General features: G+C 41.2%; 1 protein-coding gene across 7 annotated transcripts in view; it reads left to right on the top strand.

Moving 5' to 3' along the window:
• Positions 1 to 4,132: 4,132 nt before the first annotated feature.
• The window catches only part of ptprma (protein tyrosine phosphatase receptor type Ma), a 244,746-nt gene continuing 228,482 nt past the window's right edge, over positions 4,133 to 20,396 (top strand). For 2 of the 7 annotated variants that reach the window (XM_054742539.2, XM_054742535.2), the window contains exon 1: positions 4,141 to 4,531. In XM_054742539.2, the coding sequence (XP_054598514.1) occupies positions 4,459 to 4,531 (73 nt within the window). In that variant the 5' untranslated portion in view covers positions 4,141 to 4,458. Of the gene's footprint in view, positions 4,532 to 20,396 lie in introns of all 7 variants that reach the window. The other 5 variants (XM_070541591.1, XM_070541590.1, XM_054742532.2 and 2 more) reach the window with 5 other exon arrangements.

Here is a 20,396-nt window from a genome sequence, read left to right as displayed (position 1 = left end):
TTGGGTCCAGTTCTATTCAGTCTTTACATTAACAACCTACCATCTGTGTGTCATGGTTGTGAAGTGCGTGTGTATGCATATGATACCGTGATTTTTGTTAAAGGTGATGATCATTTTGAGGCAGCTGCACAACTTACAAAGGTCATGGTAAATGTCTCAAACTGGTTGAATAGCTGTCATTTACAACTAAATTTCTCTAAAACTGTTGTGATGTTTTTTACTAAAACACAAAAAAAGGTTTATACAGAACCTAATGTTGTTATTTCAGGACAGAAGATTCAAAATGTAAATGAATACAAATATCTAGGTATTATTTTAGGCAGTAACTTGACTTTTAAACAACATGTTAAAAAAGTAACCAAATGTATAAATTCCACACTTGTAAATTTTAAGCACCTCAGAAATCATATGTCAACAGAAGCTGCAAAAATGTACATGTTTGCTCTCGTAATATCTCACATAATTTATTGTTTACCTGCTTGGGCCTCTGCAAACTTCACCACTTTAAGTAGGTTAAAATCTTTATATAAACAGGCTATCAAAATTCTAGATAAAAAAAACCAAGATCCTTTCATCATTGCACAATCCTTGGTAAATATAGGCTCCTAAACTGGAGCAATCTTGTCATTTTTAAAAACTGTTGTCTTATGTACAAGATCAAAAACAGCTTAGCTCCACCTCCTCTTTGTAGTCTTGCAGAATTTCGATCATCTGTAACACGTGTTACTCGAGGGGCTGCTAGAGGGGATTGTGTGATACATTGCAGGAAAAGTTCCTTTGGACAATCTAGTTTTCACCTGTAAACATGAGAGACTCTGTCACATAAAGCACATGTAAAATAAAATTAAAGAAATGGTTGATTGACACTCAGATTTGTCAGCACTAGTTTTAAGAACAAATGAATGAGTGTTATTGTTAGAGTGAATATGATAGATTTTGTATGTGTGTGAGTGTGTGTGTGTGTGTGTGTGTGTGGGGGGGGGGGGGGGTCTGTGTGCATGTCATGATGGTTGTGCATGTGTGTGTATACGTGGGTCTGGCTTCTCTTTGCAGCTGGGACACCTGCACTGTCTCCACGCTTAATCAGCTTCAGTTGTCCTTTAAAACTATAACACGCAGTCAGCTAAATTAATTTTCTTTTTGGATATTTCTTTGTCGTGTTGACAGAGTTTATCCAGGTTTTGAATTCCTGCCAAAGTCCAGAACCACCGGCCTGCTTCTAGACCCAGTTCTGCCTTCATCCTGCCTGCTGTGATCGGATCTACTCCAGTCAGTTTATTTAAACCTTTAAAACTTTTTCTTGAGTCCCGGTAAGGTGTCTAATTATTTTCTGCTGCTAGAGATCACAGCCGTTGTGTAATACAAGAAGTTTCTTGTGTAAGATACAAGTTAGCATTTCATTTTATATCACTTTACTAGCAATATAAAATGTTATTTATCTATGTATTTTCTACAGTTTTAAAGGGATACTGAGCAGTTTTGCTCACTTTTAGCACACCTAGCATGTGTTTATCGAAGCAAAACTATCTCGTCGCTGAGCGTTCGTCTTTACAACACCTTAATTTAACAGCAGAAACGTCTCCCAGCATTCCTAACTGTCCAGAGGGATGATTCATCACTAAATTAAACAAATCAGCTTTGTTAATTATATAAAACATGCAGGAAACGTGCCATGGCCAGACAGCAGCGTCAGGTACCTCAGCTCAATTTTTTCCAAGTCCCAACAGACCAGACCGCCAACTGTGAAGTTGCAAGTGTGATATTCTGGCCACAGGGGGTGATAGAGGCTGGGTGGCCTTTCATTAACCCAGTAAAGGGTCATTTTAGCACATACAGGCTAAAGAAAATGATTTAAAACATGAAAAAGTTGCTAATTGTCCCTTTAAATTAACACTAAATTATTCTTAAACTTTAAGCTTTAACATTGACCTCAGTGATTGTTGACTTAAGCCTAGTTTATGCTTCTGCTTCTGCGTTGGTACGGGGACACGCAACGCCGTTATGCGCCCTTGCAAGGGCTCCCAAGCAGGCTCGCAAGAATGGACGAGTCACACCCACTTTTCTCAACATCTGTCCAACAGTCCAGTGTTACTTTAAGTTTCTCAATATTTCTGTATTTTATCTTTTAGACTTGATCTGTCACTAACCGACAATACACAACTGGGATTTAAAACAAATTTAATAGCTCTTTTAGGTTCCTTTTGCTTCTTTTTACAGAAAACTAACAATATTGGGGGCAGGAGTAGCTCAGGTGGCAGAGCGGGTTGCCTCATGATCGGAGGGTCATGGGTTCGATTACAGCTCCCGCCAGGGGTATCCTGCTGTTGTGTCCTTGGGCAAGACACTTCACCCAACTTGCCTGTGTTAGTGGTGGTCAGAGGGGCCGATGGCGCCAAATGGCAGCCTCGCCTCTGTCAGACCTCCCCAGGGCGGCTGTGGCTACAAGTAGCTTACCATCACTAGCAGTGTGTGAATGTGAGAGTGTGTGAAAGCGTCTTTGGGTGTCTTGAAAAGCGCTATAGAAGTTCAATGCATTATTATTATTATTATATATTTCAGTTCATGCTACACTCTGCAGTTTGTCCAGTTGAGCTTCAGCTCCTGATTTTCATTAACGATCCCACAGAGGTCTGCAACCTGCAGCTTTTCTGATGCTCATTTTAGGTTTGCAGCAAATTAACATTCTCTCAACAGGATCATGAAAAAGTACAAGTTGCTTTCCATCATTTCAGTGCAAAATGTGCCTAAAACAGGTCTCGTTGGACCAAAAATGTGTTTACATTTCTGAAATCTGTTTCAGGGTTGAGTTAATAGTGTGTCAACTTTATACTTTCAAATAATGCAACTTTCTGACTTACAGACCAATGTTACTAAAATCTTACTAGAAAAGCTTTTATATTGAGTTAAATTACCACATAAAGAAGTTTTTTTAATTGACATCAAATTTTGACATTTAAACAAAATGTTTTTATCAAAAACCGAATTCCTTTGAGACTTTTGTTTTTTGATCACTTGAGTGTTTTACACCAATTTGAAAGTATTAAGGTGTAAATTATTGCTTTGTTTCTCCAACTGTATCATTTAATTGGCTCATTTTTATAGACAAAACTTTATAGTTAACTATTTATTTTTATATTTATGGCAGAAAACGGTTCGATCGTTTAGGTTTGAAAGTTGAAAAGACCCTTAGCAACTTTCATACTGAAAAACACACTTTTAGTTACTGTTTAGGAAAACAGTGCATCATTTTTGGATCTTCACTCAAATATTTCTGAGAGGAACAGCTTTCATATTCTCAGTTTTTGTATTCAAAATGTTTAATTTTAGTTTATGACCAAAGATTTAGAGCTGGGTGATGAATTCAGGAGCTTTCACAGTTCTGAACAAACATTAAATAAATAAAACACATTTTGCTCATGAAAAGACAAACAGATTCATTTAAGTTGCTGTGCACAGAACCAGCATTTTCTTCCAACTGCACCGTGGTGCATTGTAATTTTATTTTTTTGGCATCACATACATGTTTTTGCTGACAGCACGCACAGTGGACTCAAAAGGACCAGCAATTTCATTGAGTGGTTTAGTTGTGTTGCAGATTTTCTTTTGTTTTTCATGTTTTTTATGCACAGAGCTGCAGATCATTTCTAACTCAATTTCACAAAAGCAGCACTGAGCTCATCTGGCTTGGAAACATTTATGTTCAAGATTATTTTTTTAAGGTAAATGGTTTATACGACTCCGCAAAACACTTTAAAACAGATTTTTATACAAAAATCTTCTGATTCCACCAGTTTTCAGATGTTTATACTTAAATTGTGTGAATTGTTCTGCAGCAAAATAATACAATAAATAAAATGAGAATTTTAATGCACTTATTGTGTTTTATTGTTTGCTGTAAAAGCCAGTCTGTGCAAATGAGTCATAACAACAACCTCTTTCATAAATACTTTGGAAATGAACCATCTGCTCTGTTAGGAGTCTGAGCCTCTGGTGTTCATGAGTCCTGCCAAATAATAAAAGTGAAAATGATGCTTTTGAAATTAAAACCATTTTAAAAGCTTCTCAAATTCATCTGACTTCAGTGATTGTTAGCTTTTCCAAATCAGCACCAGTGGGAGTCACAGGAGGAGGCGACACCGACTCTGCGGCGCCCTCTACCGGCCAGACGCGCAGTCAGCCGCCGCTTTCCCGGAGCTGAGCACCGGACCGCTCAATCCGAGCGTAACTCAGGAATCAGGACTCACTCACACACATTCCTCCTCCACGAGTGGAGCAAGCCGACAAGGAGCAGCCGTGTCGGCGTTGGTTCTCCCCTCTCTCTCCCCTCCCCGGACAACACGCCACAGGGACACGCAGGAGCGGGAGCAGCGACTCCAGATAAAAGTAATTGTTCTAATAAAAAGAAGAGTTTCCAGTAAACCCCGCGGCTGGGGGTTAACGCTGCGGCGGCTCTCCGACATGGATAAAGTTCTCAATTGGCTGTTTGCAGTGGTGAACCTGCTGATGTCCGTTCAGGGGGAAGTTTTTAAAGGTAAGCATGATCAAGTGGAAATGTTTTTCCGGTGCGTAATTGTTGTCTGAATGCCACGGGTACGAGAACGCGACTTTACGCACTCGTTTCTCTGCACTTTAGTTGCACTTCTGGCTCTGCTTTGGCTGAAAATGAAGCATATCTGTTGGTAAGAGTGACGTTTTACGTCCTGGTGAACTCCACTCCGAAGCAGGCTCGCGTTTCTTCCCCAATCACCGCTGGAACTGCGTGCGTAAAATAAAAGAGCAGGTGCGCTCCGGGGGCCACTGCGCTCCGCCGGGTTTAATGACTCTGTTTACGCGACCACAACTTTAAAGAGAGGACTGTTTGTGTCTAACTTTATCTTGATCTGTCTAATGTGATTAACCTGAAGGGATTCGCGCAGCCAAAGCGCAGCTTGGTTCAGCGGAGAGGCGGGAGTCAGATCTTCTGTCATTTTCAGAGTGATCTTCACTTAAAATGTAAATAACTTTAAAATATAATTTATAATCAGATTAAAGTGATTTTCTTACACGTAATGACTCAAACTGCTGCAGGTGAGAGTTTGATTTGGTGCGCAAAGTTGCTTTCTCCAAAACTTTGGCATTTTTGTGGAAAAACAAATGTCTCGCTAATCTAAAAGATACGTTTAGTTGATCACCCTGATTTTAACCAAATGTAATAAATGTAAACATTGACTTACGTAAGTCTGTGAAAGAAATCATCGAAACCTTTAAGACTCAAATGTGTTTTGCATGTTTTATCAGCTTTACAAGAGTTTGGATTTGCAGTTTTTCTTAGAATTTCGCTTAAATTTACACTTTAGTGCTACATGTTCCACTATGATACAGAAAAGAACTGACTTAAAGCTTTGTGACGTTGCAAAAAGTAAAAGAAAAAAGCAATATAATGCCTTTGCAGTGCTTAAAAGGGGTTAAAACCCAAAGTCGAAATCAGCCCAAAAAGGGGTCATATTTTCGCCACCGCAGGGACATTATCCATGTGGAAACAAGCGCATTAACCCGTATTATCCAATCAATGGTGGGACAGAGCATGTCCAGAGTGAGGCGGATCCATCAATTAGAGTCGCATTTCCAAAACAAACTCAGATAAATGGAATCGATTTTTTTTATTTCCAAATGTGTTTTGTTTGTGAACTTGTGTGTTTTCAGCTGGATGGTGTGGAATTCAACAGTGCATTTAGCAAAGATCCTGTTGGGGGCAGCATGGTACACACAAAGCATGATCCCTAGATGATGAAGCACTCAGGAAGGACACACACACACACACACACACACACACACACACACACACACACACACACACACACACACACACACACACACACACACACACACACGGATCTTGATTCACTCAAGAAAATATTTGTGGCAGGAATTGCAAAAATAATATTCAGGTTTAACCTAAAAAGATTTTTTGTGTAGTAAGCACTAACAGAAGCCCTAATATGGATCATTTTTTAACCCCTCATGTCAACAGTGACTGGAAACTCTCTGAAGTTCAGTGTATGCCAGTCCATTTTTACATGAGGTTTATCGTCTTGCCCACTGGCAGCCTCTGCAACAGGAGATTTATTGGACTTGGCTGCTCAGCAGGGCTCCCAGCGGTGCCAAAACCATCAATAAATGTGCTCCTAATTGCACGAGTGTGTGTGTAAATATGTAAACCAGGAAGGAATCAAGTGGATGTTTTACTATCTCTGGGTGGATTAGCCACACACGGATGGATCGGTAGAGACTGAATATGACATCATGCATGTGGCGGGAGGCATTTGTTATGGAGGGGATGTGATAACATCTCGTATGATAATTAGATCACTGAGGTAACTGGAGCACTAGCAGCACAGTTTCAGAACATCGTGACAGCGCAGCATCAAGTCGATCACAGACGGCAGTCCTTTGGATAAGTCTTTTCATTTAAGAAGACAAAACTTACTCAGTTTGATATCTTGTTTCTGCATATGAGTGAACTCTTTGAGTTCAGAATAAGTTAAAGGTGCAACATGTAAGAATGACATCTTGTGGTCAAATTTGGTTACTGCAGCACAATTTTAGAAACAAAAGTAACTTTTGCACCGCCGTTTACTGGCTGTTCTAGATGATAAGCAAAGACTAGTCATACAATACACAGTAAGTTGATAAGTAGATAAATGCATTTTTGTATCTACCACTCTTGGGGTTTTTATGGTAGGGAGCACTTACTACACTTATTACGGTAGTATGTCCCAGGTTTAAGAGGAGTTTGCCGTTTTGCATTTATAGTTCAGAACAACTCGTTAAAGGAATTAAAACACCACGATTGACTCATTACTCACCTCACACATACATTTCACTGTAATATTGAGTTGATGGTGATTGAAAAAGTAGCTTTTGATATTTTTAGAGCTAACTATTTGTTTCTAATTCACCGTTAGCATTGTTAGCTCATGTTAGCCTCTAGCTTGCTTCACCCTATACCAGAGTAAAACAAAAAGATATTGTGGCTTCTTAAGGGCACAGGAAGGAACTTCTGGGTCGCTGCTGTTTACTGGCTTTCGTTCTTTAACTATATCTGGAGCTTTTTACCTGATGATGTCGAATTACTAATGTTGGCACTGCAGTGTTAGCTTGGTGCAGACCCTGCTATCCTGTGGGCTCACAGATTGTAAAAACAGATTACATCCCTCTTCAGTTTTTTGAAAGGAGAAAAGCGTTACAACCCTCTCAGCTGGTTAAGAAGTAAATCTGTTCCAGTGGAACCTTCCATCCAACATGACGCTTTTGTGATTATTTCACTATAAAATTCTTACATGTTGCTCCTTTAAATAGAAAGCAAAAGAAGCATGCATATGACTCCCTTGCGTGAGTTTGTTTTCCACATTATAAAGTTCTTGTTTCGTCTCACAGCCCTGGCCTTTGATATCTATAGTCTGTTACTTGACCAAGCACATTAAATTCCAGGGAGCTGCACACTTTGTTATGTTTACCACCTTCTCCAGCAGCCATAAAACCTGCCTTGTTTTCTGATAGGGCAGGGCCGTGCATCGAGAATAATGCCTCGCTCTCCAAGTGTGGAGGAACTGCAGTTTGTCACTGCTGAGTGACTGCTGCTGATAGCGTCCTGGTTGACCGATCCTGATTGTCATCCAAGCTGTGACTAAGAAGTAAAACAACACATTGGCTGCTTGAGAAGATAAACAGCACTTCATTTGAAGTCTGGCAATAATTTAGCAAGTTTTTTTCTTTTCCACTTCTAAAATGTTCCCCCCCCCCCTTTTTTTTTCTTCTTCTCTCCTAGCTGACTCAGATTTAATAGAGACTTTTCTGAAAGGTGTCCTAAAGGGTGGCAGTTTCCTTTGTGTGAGCCAGTGGAGAATGAAATTAAATATGCGTGTGAATTTTTTATTTTTCTTATACGATGGCTTCAACCAGCGTTTGAGGAGGGAGGGGAGAAAAAAAAAGCACTGTGGTGATTGATGATGGTACAAAGCAGAAAGTGAGGTGTCTGCATTCTTCTGTAACTTTGCTTTTCAGACACTTTTATTATGATGATAATGAAGGCTGTGAGAACACATGGATTTACTGAAGCCGTTCAAACACTTCAAGCTCATGTGTGTTTTCCAAGAAAGGGTCTTTGCGTTTGTCAGCTGAGCTGTCTTAAGACTGATCATGGCTGTTAGACATTAGGTTGTGTGTGTGTGTGTGTGTGTGTGTGTGTGTGTGTGTGTGTGGTTGAAGGGTTTCAATTATGAAAATGAGAGCTTTGGACTTTATAACATTAGGAGCTGCTGTAGAGGTGTATGTGGGGGCAAACATGACTGTGATCTCCGTATTTTATGCTGCAACAGGGCTGTTGATGTTTTTTTTCCACCTATGTAATGGAGTTCTGAAAATTTGAATATGGCCAGTGGTGCCCGATATTGGAAGCCAGAGGGGGCAATGCCCACCCTTATAACTCAGCTGCCCCCCATGTGACCCCCCAAAAAGCAGAAACATGTGCATGTGTTTTTTTAAAATCAATACACAATTCTAAAAATCTAGGACACACTTCAGTGAGTTGCAACTTCTTTGAATTTTATGCTCGTCGGTTTTTTGTTGTTCCTTAGGATGAAACCGATGTTGTCCTTATGCACTGCTTCAAAGTTTAAAGTTCTTGAACAATAAAAAAACATTTTTTACTGATTAGTTCTGATTATAATTGGTCACTCTGAGTTTTTTTGTGCAGGCTGTACATAACAATAGTCTCCTACACCTACCGCCTGCACTAGCTTATGATAGAAAATAGTCTGTCTAGGAAACTGCAGAGAACGCCTTGGCTAGTAGAAGCTAACTATTAGCTTTAGCAACTCCACCACACAGCAGCATTTCTCCAGGCTTGTGTTATTTGTGGAGATAAAACATCAAAATTGCAAAGGGAACAGAGTCAGTGGTAGAGTTGCGTTGCTGTTAGCCAATCAGAGGACAGATGTCCAAGTATCAGGAGATAAGACTCCAAATCACGTTGTCTGAAGCTACTTTCTCCTCCGACTGACTTGAACTTCCCGAAACAGGTCCATCTTAGCTTTTTTCTCCAGAGTATGATGCACAAGGTATTCATTCCTACTAGTGGCCACTGCAAATGTATTGCTCAAATGAGTGAACCACACCTATAACATCACGTGGATTTGTTTGTTTCTATGGAAACAAATAATTCAACACATAGAAAAGTTTGTCCATTTTCCAATCAGAGTTACTCTGAAGGTATTTGCATTGAGGCAGTTTTCAGGCTTCTGCATCAATAGTTTGAATGCTAATCTGCATTTCAAAAATAGGGCTTGTTCATCAATAAAAATTCATTTTGCAAATGTATTGCACAGCTTGATGGTCTGGAGGTCTTTTGGAGCAGGAAAAATAGACCTGTGCAGAGTGGAAGGGACATGTTGACGGTACTTTATCTGAAAAAAATGACCCCGCCTTCCATTCCGAACAAACTTTCAGAATGTTTCAATAAATGCTTCAAAATACAAACTTGAGCGGTTAGCACCCCGTTGAGCTGTTGCAGAAGCAGCTTCACCGTACGAGGAAGACTCCAATAAGCCAATCTATCTTGTGGAAGCATGGAGGGAAATCTCATCAGATTACCTTGAAAAATTCACAGTTAGTATGCCCAAGGTCTGCCAGGCTAGAATAGCTGAAGAATAATTTTTTTAAATTTATAATTAGTCCTTTTTTTTTGTTTGTATACACGTAACAAATGTTTGTTGGTAGGTCTCCGTTTTAAATGCACAGTGTTTAAAATGTACAAATTCAGCGCGCTCTCAATCTGTGCAATGGAAATATAAAGTAAAGAAAACATGCCACCAGCCCTAAAAAGAGCAGCATAAAAATTTGTATTTCTTCTACTTTGTTAGCCTGACACATCCCTTTACTATATTTCACACTAATTTCATGTGTTTTTATAAAGACAATATGAGACAATTTCCAAATGATCTAAATATTTCACATTTACAAACACTTTTTTTACTACATATTTGTAAGTCACTTTTACAACAGCTGAATGAACCTCTTGCAGTATACCATTTGGAGAACATTCTGGAATTTCTCCTGTTCAAATCCCATCAAAAGTAATCTAACAAAGTAGCAAAGATTAAGATCTAAGAGACAACCCAGCATCACACATGACTGTTGTGTAAGATGTTGCTTTTTATCCATCTCTGCTAAATGTTTCATCCTGTATAAAGGGCACAGTTAGACACATTATTCTGCATCATGGTTAAAATGGGAAAAATCAGCTGCTGCTCTCTGGGAACTGCCATAAGGGATTCTAGGAAATGTGGGAAATCAGTTATTGAAGGAGAAGTCAGCAAAGAGTCAACAACACTTGATTAGTAACTCCAGAGCTGCATTCAACGTCACAGTGTGCCGAATCACAGCAGAGAATGTTTAAAGGGGACATATGATGCAAAACTCACCTTTTACATCATTTTGTGCTGCCAAATGGTCTCTAATGCCTCCACAAACACTCCTGATTATAACAAAGTTGTCAACTTGTTTTCTGCCAGTGTTTGTTTTCTTGGAATTGTGCTCCTAAAATAAGACGGTTAGAAATGTCAACATTTGTGATGTCACAAACGGGGGGTTTTAGACTGGAACCATCTCATGTGCAAGAGAGAGCTGCTGCTGAAGGATCAGTGGCTTTACTCAGAGTCCCTCTTGTATATCAGAGCTTCTTAGCCTATTGACCCTTTGCACCGACGTCACCTAATCACGTGGGTCCACCATGGTGGACGGCAAAAGCATGTAAACAGTGAGCGGCACGAGTACTAAACAAAGGACAAAGTAGAGCCTGAAATTGTTTTTGCGATAAAAAAAAAACTCCTTGAAGCATTCCTTCAACTAGTTCATGCCCAGATCAGTTATCAGAAGTAGAGCATCTAGCGGGGGCTCATAGAGAGCGGTATGTTAACTAGCTTACCAACGTTAACTCTTCCTCTGCGGCTGTTCACCGATGTAAACATGTTGCCGACTTTGCCTAAATTCACCCCTCTGGATTTATAACTTTATGTTGTAAACAGCATTTCACTTCACACAAAAGCTGATTTTTAAAAAGTCTGGATCCCTACCAGCTTCTGTTGCTGGTGGTGTTACCGGGTTCAGCTGCTGCTCTCACACCGGAATGAGAAGATCTCTGAACGCCGACGCTCATATAAATAAATAACGTAATTTTAACACACGTAATCATACATCGGAGCTTTAATATTAATAATTATCTCGCTTTACACTACAGTGGACGGCGCGCATCCTCCGTGGTGAAATACCCATCCGTCAGGATTATCAATAACTTGTATAAACACATCACATTTATCCCTGTCCCTGTATTCCTCGTGAAATAGATGAACGTTAATCTTACCCGGTAAAAACATGTTCGCTGTAAATTTGAGGGCTGCTAGTCCGCCTGATTGATCGCTGCAGTTCATCTCCATCCTCCGTCTCCATTAAAGTTATTAAAAAAACAAAACGAGTTGAGCTTACAACCTTGTCTGTTAGTGCAGCCAACCACGCAGCACGCTAAAACCATTTTACTGTCAAATCAACTAAATAAAAGCCATAAAATGCTACAAACTGGCTTGTTTTGACTACCTTCACTGGAGTTTCAATGGGTGTAAACTGTCTTTTTGCCGTCCATCATCGCGAAGGGGGCGGTCACATGAGTGGCGTGACATCACGTGCAAAGGGTCAATAGCACTCTGAGCAGGGGGTGGGTGGCAATCGCCTGACATAGCTCATTCTGGAAATTACTGAAATGGTCTGGAATAAAACTGCTGAAATCACTTTTTGTGAGAGGGATTTTGTGCTAGGACTAAATGAACGTTCTTCATATTCAACTATAGAACTATTATAAAAAAATTAAAAAGTCATATGTGCCCCATAGAGCTCATGATCAGACTTGGCAATAATGTCTTGTTACTGAGGTCTTAGATCTAAACTAGGGTGGTTAATGGATTAAGGAGAAGCTGAATCTGTGTTTAACTTTAACATGTGAACATTTGTCACTTTTATTTAAAGACTTCACTTCAGGGCACAAAAATGAAATGTGCAAGTTAACACACACTTATAAAAGTCAATGTGCGAAGTCTAAAATGGAAAAGGTCAGATTTACAGCTTTTTCCAGAGATTAACATTTTTGAGTGAAATCTTTTTACTGTAAGGACGTCAAACATCAGCAAACACTTGAGCAGCGACCACAGTTTCTTCTGTGAGCTGTGGGAGTGTTTCTAACCTTCAGTTTTGTGAGTGAAGTGATCATTTAGATAGAAGACTATAACCTGCCTGGTGTGGAGCATTTGCCCATGGACCATGAAAAGATCTCAGCCACTAAAAGCTGTGATTTCCAAACCATTCATTAAAAAACAAACAAAAAAAGTCTGTCTCAGCTAAAACCGATCTTCTTCTTCCGGCTCTTGGAGAGTACAGACGCATTTTTCCTCCTCTCCTCCCTATCTTATCCCAAGGCTCTTTGTCTGTCTTTGGGTGTACGGCACTTCTGCATTTTTTCTGGAAACTGGAAATTATTAAAAATGGACCTGGTCAGTTGGTTGGTTCGCTGGAGTTTTTGACAATTAAGATTGCGCCCACATTTTCAAAGTTAAACACATCTCCTTTAACAACGGTAGTTTCTGCATCTATACTGCTCCGCTTAAGCCCTCTCCCCCCTCCCCCTGCACAGTGGCCACAAACTCACTGATGCGCCTGCAGCCTCTCAGAGTTCCTGCTGCTCTAAACATTAAAATAATTATTTCATTTTCTGTTCCTCACTTCTGATTACCTTCAATGGTGTCTGTTTGTTGCAACCACCAGGTACAAAAACAACTTTATTTTTATTTGACTATTTTTCTGTCCTGTCTCTGTTAATTATCTTCCTGCATCTCCTCTCAATCCTAAAGAAAAACTGCTACCTGGGTTCATATATATTCACCTTATGAGTTACCTTTGAACTGCAGTTCTAAAAGATCTACCGACCACAAAAACAGCGGAGTGCGCGCTGCTCGCCGGCCGCATCAGTTAGGTGCGTCACCGGAGGACAAAACAGGTGATACGCCCCACTCCACAGCAGCGAAGCGCATCAGGCACAAATAAAAAGGCAGAAAACATAAAAGGAAATGAGCCGACATGAACGATCGTGTGTTAAATTTGTTTTTGAGGTGGCGACACCTAGTTTGATAATGTTACTGTGGCCGTGCTCAGGACGCAGATGTCTGGAGCGCATCAACGATCAGAGCTTTGCATGCGCAAGCTTGTTAAGATTAGGATGGGGGTGAGGGGAAGGTTAAATTGCAAGAGGGTAAAGGTCACAATTTGGTTAAATGTCCGTTTTGCCGCGGGTGTCAGTACTGACACTCTGGCACAGCGCGTCGCCCCCCGACGTGCAGGGGCTCGTCACCTGCTGACAGCAGGCTGCTGTCTTTTCCGAGGACTGCATCTTGTCGGTCATTATCACGTGACAGCGGCTAGTCGATGACAGGCATAAAAAGTCACTACAGAGCAGTGAAGTCGACTAGTCGACTATTTCATACAACCCCTACTGTCTACCAAGGTCACCACAGTTTCTCCTCTTCGTTCTGCCAACCCTTTGCAACGTGCTCCGTCCTCCAACTCGATGTGATGCGACTCAGCTTTGAAGACGTCATCGAATTTCTGGAACCTCCTGTTACGTCCCCGACAGGAGATGTTAAAATGTGAAGGAGGGGGTAACATAAGAAATACGACAGTGGCGTTTAAAATGGGTTTATTGTGATAAAAGGTTCTAAAAACAAGAGCAAACAGATGGCGAGCATTATTAAAATAATGCAAAACGAAAAATTCACAATAAGGTTAACAGTTAAAAGACAAATTATCAACTATATAAAACACCTGGTTAAAACTTTATTAAAAGTTTTACCTAAACTGAAGGTGTTTTAAAAACACAACGACGTTGATAAAAGTCTAAAAACTAAATCCGAGTTAACCTTAAAACACAGTCAACACTAGGTGACATGCACAAAAGATCCATGTGGATCACTCAGAGTTAAAACTATAAGTTACAACTCATCACAACGACGGGGTTAAATCAAACGAGACCTGGAGGACAGCAGAACCCCTGCACTGCTGCCTCCCAGACTGCTGAAGGCACAGCCTTTTTATCCCAGGTGTGGCTCATCAGGAGGATTCAGTTCAGCTGTGCTCCTCAGCAGCCTGGAAGAGAGGAGGAGGAGGGGCGGTGTCCAGTCAATCGCCAGAGCTGGGTGATCCTGGCTGCTTTTTCCCCTCTTCAGGCTGGCAGCCGTGACACCCCCACACATAAACAAAAGAAAAAGGATATAAGTTAGTAAAGGACACAATAGTAACTTTTAAAACTTTTTCTTTAACAGCTAGGATCACATCAAAACAAGAGAGACCCCCGATAAAATAAAACAGGCTATCTAAAATCCCTACTCTTCATGCACTTCGCAGGCGGGCAGATTAAGCACATGTGCTGTTGCACATTCTGACCAGCAAAGGGAGGGGGTTTAGCTCCTGCCCTTCCTGGGGAGCGCCCGAGATGGTGGAGTAAACCACCAACGCTAACCCGCTAGGTGCAACACCTGAGCCTGCCTGTGGGGATCATCTCTGGATCCACGTCTTTTATCCTCCTCTCATCCTGCTTGGCTGGATCAGGCTCGTGGACTCTGAGAGCCCATCCAGCAGTGGATCCTCCGGCGGGAGCGGGGCCTCCAGAAGCACCCGCCAGTCATCCACAAGTCATCTGTTGCTTAAAACCTTGAAACAAATAAAACACCATTAAAATACCACCACCAGGGATTGTACATTCCTTCACAGTCTGTTGTTATTAAAGATCCCGGACGAGCCCCCATTTATGTTACGTCCCCGACAGGAGATGTTAAAATGTGAAGGAGGGGGTAACATAAGAAATACGACAGTGGCGTTTAAAATGGGTTTATTGTGATAAAAGGTTCTAAAAACAAGAGCAAACAGATGGCGAGCATTATTAAAATAATGCAAAACGAAAAATTCACAATAAGGTTAACAGTTAAAAGACAAATTATCAACTATATAAAACACCTGGTTAAAACTTTATTAAAAGTTTTACCTAAACTGAAGGTGTTTTAAAAACACAACGACATTGATAAACGTTTAAAAACTAAATCCGAGTTAACCTTAAAACACAGTCAACACTAAGTGACATGCACAAAAGATCCATGTGAATCACTCAGAGTTAAAACTATAAGTTACAACTCATCACAACGACGGGGTTAAATCAAACGAGACCTGGAGGACAGCAGAACCCCTGCACTGCTGCCTCCCAGACTGCTGAAGGCACAGCCTTTTTATCCCAGGTGTGGCTCAGGAGGATTCAGTTCAGCTGTGCTCCTCAGCAGCCTGGAAGAGAGGAGGAGGAGGGGCGGTGTCCAGTCAATCACCAGAGCTGGGTGATCCTGGCTGCTTTTTCCCCTCTTCAGGCTGGCAGCCGTGACACCTCCCGAGATTGGCCCACAAAGCGGATAAAGCTCTGTGATTTGTTCACTAAGCAGATAGAGCACTATGATTAGCCCACCATTATGGACCAATCACAGCTCTTTATGTGTTTGAAACCCCTCTAGAGAGCTGTGATTGGCTAGCCAGAGTCCTGGTAGGAGCTGCCGAGGTTCCAATGGAGCATGCCTAGACCATTCTTTGCAAAGCAAGAATTTGGTCTAGTTCACTAGGCTAGTATGTTGCAGCATATTGATGCAAAGTGTTGAGTAGTTGAGTGTAATGATCAGCATAGAAGCTGAATTTTTTGGCCCCAAAACTTTTCTAATTCCAATTTTTACAGTTTTTATCCTCCCGAATAAAATGTGAATGTTTTGGTAGATTATTCAAAATTTAAAAAACATCTAGAAAACAGACAAATTGAAATAAAAATAAAAAATGAAATAAAAAAAAAGTATTTTAGTTTGAAAAACCTTCATTCTGGTGCCTAATGATACGCCTTTAATTTTATTTTTATATTTTGTTCAGAACACACAGCCACAAACTCACACATTTCTTTTCCTGTTGAAGTTAGCTAACAGGATGTGAGGCTAGGATGTTAGGCTAACTCCTAACGTTAGCTCACTCTCGCTCTGTTTTGGTTGTTGCATTTTGTTGCAGTTCCAAAAATATGTACTGAAAATTGTTCACCGTGTGAAAACTGCACGTTTGTGCTTGGTGCTAAATGTGGTGGGTGCTGCTGGACGCCTGCGGTTTCAACTAACTGTAATGTCTGTCTCCTGTCTCACACACACACACACACACACACACACACACACACACACACACACACACACACACACACACACACACACACGCACGCACGCACGCACGCACACACACACACTGACAAATGTGGCAGTTTTGCACGTTTTAATTCAATTTTTAATGTACAATTCAGTGATTCAATCAGCTCTATTACTCTTTTTTTACTTGAATCGTTTTGCTTTGATGCACAGCCTCAAGTCTATGTGCAGGTGGAGTAGAGGCTTCAGGTGGATGGTGAGCTTCACCTCTCTGATGTCTGCTCTTCTGGTGCAGTGAGGCTGGAGGTCAGGGGACTTATCTGGTCCGGCTCTCTTCAGGTGCTGCTGGGTTTTCTTCATAGGAGTTGTGGTTTTGGTTGGGCTAGACCTCATGAAAGAGCTAAAGTTGACTCTTCTTATTTGTATCTGCGTGAGATCTTATTTTCTGTTTGAATTGAATCCAGCTTGAATATGGAATGCTCCCCTCCAGTATTCAGAGCCTGCTGCCTCGACTCCTTGCTGTCACCTGTAACCTTAGAGCGTATGTGAACTGACGCCTTATTTTCAAACGTAGTTTTGAGTCCTGCCTTTGTTTTTAGACCCATAGAGAGCTTTCCTTTAAATGTTTCCATGTGTAATCCCTTAGATCCTAACCTTCATGGGACAAGTGCGCTTGGGAAGTTGGAGGGGACTGTTTCCTGCCCAAAAACGTGTCTGTAGGTGGTGACAGTCTGAGGAGGAAGAGGACGAGGAGTGGCGGCAGCTGCTACTGCTGGTTCACCTTGTCTCCTGTTATTTATTAGGTTTCTGTCAAGGCTCAGGCAGTAGGCAGGTGTACATAACTCCTCCTTTTCTCTCCACCAGTCTGAACCATGCAAGTATTACCAGGGGCAAAATTCTCCATTACTGTCAGTCTGAATCTGCTGTGTGCATCATGCACTCATTAATGCATTAGGCCCTGTTTGTGTGCTGGTTATTTGCATTGGCTTTTTACACTTGCCTATTTGCCCTTGTGCTAAAAGCAGCCTCGGCACAACCTATTGACCGTTTAACTGTTCGATAATGAAGCGATCCCCGAGGACCGGTTCAGTTCCGGTGGTCCTGCTCAATGGAGAAGGGAAACATTCACTATCATGTATGTTTCTCTAAAGCTGCTACGAGGGAAACACAGAGCCACATTTTCACTTCTCTGCATGTTTGTAAGAGTGGAGGCATCCCTCTGGCATATGACTGCACCTCTAACAGACGTGTACACTATTATCCACCCTTGTCCTCCTCTTCTTCCTTGCAAAGCACAATGTACCTGATTATGCTCCTATCAGTCACACTCTGGTGCCTGTTTGGAGGCTGTTATCTGTTTGTGGTGGAGACTCCTCGGGGAAGCATACAGCTGATAAGAGACCGTTGTTCTGTAAACAGCCCTCTGACCTCCTCTGGCTGGGTCTGGCTCCTTTTCAAATGGGTGTCTTTTGTATCGGCCCCCGAGATCAAACCACCGCGTGACTGATTCCCCCGGGGGGAGGTTTAATGACAATATTGTACGCTCCAAATGGTGCAGGTTGGTCACTCTGTCGCTGTTAAAGCCAGAGGTGCCTGGAAAAGAGTAAAAAAATAACATGAAGTGGTGTTTCTTGCTCTAATATTGCCCAAATAATGGGAGAAAGTACACAGCTGACCGGCTTATACCCATGGGAACCAACCGTTTCCAGAAAATTACATCTGTTTTAGATACTTCTAAGAGGCTAAACCCTATATATACCCTCATTTGTCTATGCCTCTGTAAGTCAAGTGCATTGGTCAACAACAATTGGATTATCTGCTCTCCTTGTTTAGATTTTCCCCCAAAATCCTGAGCAAATTATTCATTGAAAACCAGCTGCAACTGGCAGTGCCGATGCCAAACTCTGGGACGTTTCATCCAGAAGACACACAGCTGCAGGGCTCGTGTTAAAGACAGAGCAAATGCAAAACAATAACTGGAAAAGATGACGCTCGGCTCGAAGCCCGACTCCCACCCTGTAATCAGAGTTTGCCACGCTCAAGAAATTACAGGGCATTGGAAATCTGAGTGAAGCTGAGCTTCTTTGAACGGAAACAGAGTTGTAAACGCGTGTTTTTGGGGGAATAATGCACATCTAAAAAAAACAGAGCAGTCAAAATCTGACAAGTTGATTGTAATGATAGTACATGACTGGCCAGAAGAATAAAACTCAGCTGACTGGGATTCCAGGGGCTTACTGGTCTGAAAGCTGCAAAATAAGCAGTAATTAATGTTTGTTTTCTGCAACATTATCATCAGTTCTGTTTCCTCAATGCCACATAACAGGATATTTAACCCCCAATTTGGGATAACACTGAAGACTCACCAATCATACAGTGTTGGAGCTTGTTTTTGGACATTTGTTTGTTATCGAAGCGCTGAAGTTATATTATGATTTGAAATTCTTTTCTGTTGAGCTGATGTCACTCTCTCCCAGCTGTAGTTATGGTTTCACAAAAATGCAAACATGTATTTTTCCTTTTGTACTCTGAACAACTCTTGAGACTCCCTGGAATCTCCCTGCTGCCGTTCCCTCATTTCTAAATGGGAAATAATTTATCAAAGAATCCCAGTTGAGGAAAGCCTATGGAGATTTAAAGAGGACACATTATAGAAAAGCAACTTTTTCTGTGTTTGATCATCTGTATTTAAAGTGTTTCTGCACTAAAAGTTTAAAAGTATCCCAAATTTATATTTTAGATCAAAGTAGTAGAAATCCATCGTCCTCATATTCATCTCCACTTGTGTTGAACTTCAGCTCAGAAAACTGGGTTCTCCAGATGCTTTTGTGTCTTGCTGTGCAACTACACGCACACGATAAGCAACATTTAGCTATCCGTTTGCCATTAACCATGCTCCATTGGAACCTCGGGACCAATCAGTTTGGTTTACATTTTCTTTGACGATGTATGGCGGACTGCCCCATTGACTGACATTCATAGCGGTCCAATTAAAGCTCTCTGGTTTGGTGGGCCAATCAGCGCTCTATCAGTCAGGATGTTTGTGCAACTGAGCAAAACTAAAATGGCGATGGCTTCGTAGCGGTCCAATTATAGCGCTCTATCGGTTTGGTGGGCCATTCACAGAACTCTGTTGGTGGGTAGGATGTTGCTGTGACTGAGCGAAAAACAAACATGGCGACGGCTTGTTTGAAACTTCTTTGGCATCAACTTTGGACTATTTAGACTTGGGCTTTTATTTGAGTGAAGAGCACATGGAGGTACTTGAGTTTATTTAGAAAAAGGATGAATTTGCATGCTCTTTGACAGAGTATGGCCGACTGCCTCATTGACTGACATCCGTAGAGGTGAGTACGTCACGCTGTTTGTTGTCCAATAGCATGCGGAGACGGTTTGAAAATAGGGATGGACAATATATCTGCATCAATATCGGTATCGGCCTATGTTAGTCATCGGTATCGGTTCAATAAATAAAACCGGGTCAATATTAACAACCAATATTTTTTCCATCTTGTCTCCATTTGTTTGCCTGGTTCAGAGGGTGAGGGGGGTGATGTGTAATTGTTTAGTCATGTGAACAGTGAATGAAATCTTCTCAGAACCGCAAATGTGTGTGTTGTGTGTAGTGTTGTTAATCTACATAACTAGAATTTAACGCTGTTGTACATGATAATGTAAATTCAGCTTTAACAATTTTCATTCTATACAAAATCTGCTGATTTTAGAAGCATTAATGTCAGTACATCAGTATTGGCAAACATCGGTTATCAGCCGTAACAGTGATCTTAGTATCGGATGTCGGTATCGGCCCAAAAATTTCAAATTGGTGCATCACTATTTGAAAGAGAGCAGTAGATCCTACCACACGACTGAGAGCCGTCAATTGGCCACATTCAGACTGTACATTCACATATATTGAATGGCATGCCAGGCTAACATTTAGCTTCTTTAAAAACACAGGCTGAACTGGCTACCACTGGTTTGCTTCTTGCAGGACGGAGGATGAGTTTTTGGGATCACATCTTGTTGTTGACTTCTTCATGTTTATCCTCAAAAAGTTTCCTGTGCGTCATAGCCGGTTATTGCTTTCTTTGTATATTCAATTCAATTCAG

The sequence above is a fragment of the Nothobranchius furzeri genome, chromosome 11, assembly GCF_043380555.1.
Source record: "Nothobranchius furzeri strain GRZ-AD chromosome 11, NfurGRZ-RIMD1, whole genome shotgun sequence".
Classification (NCBI taxonomy): domain Eukaryota; kingdom Metazoa; phylum Chordata; class Actinopteri; order Cyprinodontiformes; family Nothobranchiidae; genus Nothobranchius; species Nothobranchius furzeri.
Note: the sequence above shows the minus strand (reverse complement) of the source record. Positions and strands in the feature narration are given on the sequence as shown.